The sequence below is a fragment of the Procambarus clarkii genome, chromosome 19 (assembly GCF_040958095.1).
Source record: "Procambarus clarkii isolate CNS0578487 chromosome 19, FALCON_Pclarkii_2.0, whole genome shotgun sequence".
Taxonomy (NCBI): domain Eukaryota; kingdom Metazoa; phylum Arthropoda; class Malacostraca; order Decapoda; family Cambaridae; genus Procambarus; species Procambarus clarkii.
Window position 1 is genome coordinate 12386296 of NC_091168.1, and position 6000 is coordinate 12392295.

Below are 6000 nucleotides of genomic sequence, written 5' to 3' on the forward strand. Positions count from 1 at the left end.
TTCTTTTTTAAATATTTTTTTTTTTCTTTTTTTTGGGGGCGATTTGCATCAAACTTACACACCTGACTGTACGTAAGCCTATCTGTAAGGATGCCAATTTTGGAGAAAATTGGTTGATGTCAACCCCAGCCACAGATTTTAGAACCTTAGACTTTATTCATTTCTGTTTTTTTTTCAATTGACACAAACGTTTACAAAACTCATTCTTTTTTTATTCAATTTACATGAAACTTACACAGTATATGTGGAGGGCATGTCTCTACATTGGGGGGCTTTCATTTTTCTCTAAGTTCATTTATTGATTTTATAATAGCAATAAACATGCCATATTTGCAAAAAAAATTTGGGGAACTTTGAACATTTGTATTAGGAAAACTAAAGATGTTTTGGAAATTCTAAATCCCCAAATCCTTTATTATATGCTAATGTGTCAGAAAAGTGTCACAGAATAATTTTATCTGAAACGTGTGTTCTGAAGTGTGGACTTGAAAATGTGTAAAAAACGTTCAAAAAAAAAAAAAAAAAAAAAAAAAAAAACTCCCTTTCTATTTACGCTGCAGTACTGAAACTTGGGACAATTTAAGCACTTTTCATATACAACTAGAAAAATAATATTGGTTGACATTGAACAACTTTCATTATAATAACCAGACGCCCCCTTAAGGTTTTGTCCCATACTTCTTGGGGGAGTGGATAGGTGCATGCTATTCTCTTTACATTCCTCTCTCGTACTGTCTAAAGAAAAATATTTAAAAAAAATCTGGTTTTTATCCAATCTTTGGGAACTGATTTTAAACTGCGCGCCAAAGCGCCATGCGCCGCCTTTGATAGGGGATGTGGTACTCAGGCGGGTGCCTGGGTGGGACTGATAAGCAGTAATGCTTGCCCACCATCCATTCCACCTATAAAAAACATGGGTTGACCCTTCAGGAAATGTTTTCCTGCTGCAGGTGGAGTGGATAAAACTAATGTTCAACCCATGTCATGCTCTACAAACAGCACTGAATTGGTAAGTACAAAAAGTTTGTTTTTTATATACCGTCTGCACTCGATTATCCGGACTATATGGGAAGGACCCGCAGCCGGATATTCACGTGTTCCGGATAATGGTACTTTTTCACCTCTGAGTCCAAAAGTGACCATTTCCAACTATTTTTATACTACAAACAACATAATTTAAATTGTCTTGCCACATATAATTATTAAATATTCAACTAGAAACCTCAACTTACCTTGTTGGTGTTCGTCTTCTTGATTGATGCCACACACATCTCGAAGTTAACAATTTACGTAACCTATACTAACACAACACTAAAATTAACACTTAAAATTACTGTACAGTTCATTAAGGAAAGTTAGTTTTGACTACCAGCTGCTGAAGCCTCACTGGTTGAAGGCGCTTGGCTTGCCTGTGATGCCTCACTTGTTAAAGGTGCTTGCTTGCACCTCACTTGTTGAAGACGCTTGGCTTGCCTGTGATGCCTCGCTTGTTGAAGGCATTTGGCTTGCCTGTGACACCTGACTGTTTGAGGTGTATAACACGTAACTTGTCTTTAATTGTTAGGACAACCTTCTTCCTCTTAACACCGCCAGAACGATTGATGCTGCTACCAGACATAGTCTTGGCCAAAAATGTTCAAAGTTACTATGAAAATAAAAAACTTGTGTAAAAAGATATTTCACTAATGGCGCAGCACTGTGGTATAACACGAAGGAGGGGAGCACATGGGTTGACCAGTGTTGGACCGGTCCACTTGGGGCAGCTATAGCACGTTACGTAGACCGCCAGGAGGAAAACGACTCACAATATTTTTAAGTTACTTCAGCCTGTGCACATTGTTTTTAGGAAACTTATATATTTGTTATTACATAATTACTAGTATTTCATTTGTTTTTGACAATGATGAATTATTCTAAATTAATGGTAATTCCTGTACCCAGGTGGTCCCTCCTGACGCTCCCCCTCCCACCCTCCCGACAACACCCACCCACCCCACCCCCTCCTCCACCATGCTCCTCGAGCCAGCCAGCCACAGCCAGACAGGATTAATATGGTACAGCCCGCCCCATGGCTTTCATATCCGGACAATTCAATGATTATCCGGCTGACTGTCCGGATAGTGTAACATCGGCAGCAAGTTAACCGGCTCCGATTTTTTATCTGGCTAAACCCACTTTTATCCGGCTCCCATGGCCATTTTGGCCGGATTTTGAGAACTTTATCCGATCACGACTTTGGCCGTATAAGGGCTTTTTCCGGATGTTCGAATCCCGAATAATCGAGTGGTTACAGTAGTTTATATTGTTGTTTATACTTTATTGTATTGTATTTGCAATATTGTTCTTCAATTTGGCCTTATATGCATGTATCCATCTAAAGCATTCTATTAGAAAAAATTTCATACCAAAATGAGCGCTGTAACATGAAAATTGATGTTAGCAACCAGAAAATATACTAAACATTTCTGGGTGGGAATTGGGGGTGTAGTGGGTGGGCTTCTGGGCTCTCCCTCGCGGATAGCACTTGGCCCGTCTTCAACTTGTCGGCGGGTGGAGCGTGACTAGGTTTTTTATTTTATATGCATTCCTCTAGAGAATTCTATAGTGATCCCATTGATTCCAAAATGAAAGACCTAGGACGAAAATTGAGGTGACCAAAGGGAAGATATATCCACTCTATCCACATATCCACTATATCCACTATATATCCACAGTATCCACTCAATTTAATGGCCTATATGGGGCTGTACCCTGGTCGTTATTTCCGAAGTTAAGATGTCGGTAATTTTTCAAGTAACATTCACGTAGGATATGCTGTATAACAAGTGGACCACACAACAGGTGAACCATATTAACCAAACACCTCCCTCCCTCCAAATGTCTTCCGTCCCCTCCCTCCAAATGTCTTCCGTCCCCTCCCTCCAAATGTCTTCCGTCCCCTCCCTCCAAATGTCTTCCGTCCCCTCCCCCAATGTCTTCCATCCCTCCCTCACTGCATTCCTCATAACATGAGAACAGCAGGCTATGGGGGAAGGAGCTACTAATGGGGTCGAGGGAGCTACTATAACAGGGTCGAGACCTGGCTACCCGGACATCTGTCAACGCCTGTTCGCAGATGCCAACTGTGCATAATTCATAAATAAAACTATATTTGTTTAATTAATAAATAGGAAACTATAAAACATGTTAATGAATAATAATGTATAGTTATATACGAAAATTAACATTTTGGCATAAATATTTTACAACTAAGACTAAAAATTTTAGTACAGTATGGGTGAGGGGTTTGGCACCATCGCCTTGGTCAGTAATTCTGCCCTCCGCCTGCCTCAACACCACCCCTCTCCCTGCCTCCATCAACACCACCCTCTCCCTGCCTCCCTCACCACCACCCCTCTCCCTACCTCCCTCACCACCACCCCTCTCCCTGCCTCCCTCAACACCATCCCTCTCCCTGCCTCCCTCAACACCACCCCTCTCCCTGCCTCCCTCAACACCACCCCTCTCCCTGCCTCCCTCAACACCACCCCTCTCCCTGCCTCCCTCAACACCACCTCTCTTCCTGCCTCCCTCAACACCACCTCTCTCCCTGCCTCCCTCAACACCACCCCTCTCCCTGCCTCCCTCAACACCACCCCTCTCCCTGCCTACCTCAACACCACCCCTCTCCCTGCCTCCCCCAACACCACTATTCTCCCTGCCTCCCTCAACACTAACCCTCTCCCTGCCTCTTCCCCTCAATGCCTTCCTCCATCAATCACTGCCTCCCATCTCTCCCTCAATGCCTTGGAGGTCGGTGGCCTGTTGCCATGTGAGGGGCCGCCGATGCCAAAACAAACTCGATACCGACCTTCGGTAATATCGACCGCCAGATCGGTATATGAGGGACCATATACCGGTCTCTCAAACCGGTCGTTATTACCGGCAGATTGGTATAAAAGAGGCTGTTAAATTGAGTGGATACATTTTATCGCTTTTGTGCTCTCCTGGGTTACTCGCTCGCACTTTCTCTGTTTGCTGCGGGTGGTAAGCCAGGCTTTTGGAGTTTATATGCATTTACTCCTCTAGAGAATTCTATTGCTAATACATTGATACCAAATTGAATATCTTAGGACGAGACTTAAGGTGTCAAAGTTGAAAAGAGTATTCACTTTTCAGAATTACTGCACGCTCTCGTGGAATGCCCAAACCCACCCTGGGATAGTGGGGAGGTCGTGTGCCCAGAGCGCGAAAGTGTTAAGAGTAGTGTGTCCCCATGGCTTTCCTCCTACCACCGTAACCGACGGTGAGAAACGGCTCTGGCAAGGTTGCATATTGGCCATACACACTTAACTCAGTCACTTAATGGAGTGCCACCTTGGTCCTTATTGTCCAAACTGCATTGTCCCTCTTAGTCATGCATATCCTTGTTGAATGTCCTGACTTTCAGGACGAGCGTGTGTCTTGCTTTCCGACCGTCCCTCGCAGTCACTTGTCCCTTGATAGAATTTTTGGTGAGTCGGGTACTTTTGATATCGTTCGTCTTGTGCGTTTCTGTTCTTGTATTGGCATCCTTGGTGATATATAGCGCCCTCTGATTATTCCGCACCTTTGATGGTGCTACATCGCCTTCCCGGCTTGGTGTCTTTTGATAATTACTTATCTATTTAGATTGGTTTGGGCTTTTCTTATTAATTTGTTCTCAAAAATACTTGTGCTGTCTCTAATACTAAATATTTAATCTTGTAGGAAGGGCAGCAGTACAATTTTCCACCAATGCAACATTGCCATCAAAGAACAGAATTTTTGAGGTTCATGAACATGAACAAGGCTGAAGCATATAAAAAAAAGAAACTTAAGGGCTCCGAGATGAGGAGTAAAAGCCTTAATGCAAGTATTGCTGCTGGAGCAGAAATGGATGTTGATGGTAAGTTTGTTAAATATTTACTGTTTATCATGTATTGCACAGTATGTAGGTTGATGATGCTGCCACCAGTTACTGAGGTAATCACCATTTTTGGAACAGTCACCCTTAGGGGCAATTCTTGTCTTTTTGCACATTTTCCTATCCTCCTAAAATCACTGATATTTTCATTTGATATGAGGCTTTCTCCTAAGCCTACTATTTTCTCAATGACTTTCATCTCTTCTGCTGTTCTGTCCACCCTAGATAATACATTCTTTTCCAAATACCCAAAAGTTATTATGGACTTGGTTCTATCTAGGCAAGATATTTATTCAGGTAAAGGTACATAAATTGAAAATTACAAACATAATGTCGGATTAATAGATAGAGCTAGTACATACAATGCCTAAAGCTACTAATACACACAGCATTTCAGGCAAGGTGTGGGAAAAAAAATTAAACTAAAACTTAATACTAATTGAGATCAAAAGCATAAATTGAAAAAAAAGAAAAAACAAGAAAGTGATGATAATTACATGGTGGATAGAACAGCTGAAAATACAACAGAATAGCAGAAAGAATTTTAACTAAACAAATTAAAATTTTCTTTAAGGTAATACATGGCAGATATCAGCAGTTAACCCTTAACCCTTAACATGCTCGGGGTCTAATATCCTGCTATCCACACAGGCGCATGTCATTTTGAAAAAAAAAAAAATTTTTTTTTTTTTGCTAATCTGTTAAGTTCTGTTCACTGATCACGGGAAAAATAAAAAATAAATTCTATTGTACTTACTTTTGTTGCAATAGAGCCGAGAAGCTCTGCGATGACGTCACAATCTGCATGTTCGCTCATGCAGTACACGCCCGGAAGGTGTTGCGCGCGGTCCTCAAACAGCCAGAGTTGCCACAAATATATTTTCGCGCTATTTATTTACAATGTCTAAGCGCATTTTATCTAATTTTTTTTCACTAATTGTGTTTCAAATACTGTTTGAACATATTTTGTATCAATAATTGTTACATATTTGAGTATACACAGGCGCACACAAATGTTTTCAATTACGGCAATATAATATGTCATTACAGTCTATTATATTATATGTTCTGCTTAT

General features: G+C 41.4%; 1 protein-coding gene across 3 annotated transcripts in view; it reads left to right on the top strand.

The window, feature by feature from the left end:
* The window catches only part of LOC123757631 (zinc finger CCHC domain-containing protein 8), a 124585-nt gene extending 119165 nt beyond the window's left edge, over positions 1-5420 (top strand). For all 3 annotated transcript variants that reach the window (XM_069326942.1, XM_069326940.1, XM_069326941.1), the window contains one exon: positions 4729-5420. In XM_069326942.1, coding sequence (XP_069183043.1) covers positions 4729-5235 — 507 coding nt within the window. In that variant the 3' untranslated portion in view covers positions 5236-5420. The remainder of the gene's footprint in view (positions 1-4728) is intronic.
* The last annotated feature ends 580 nt before the right edge of the window (positions 5421-6000 follow it).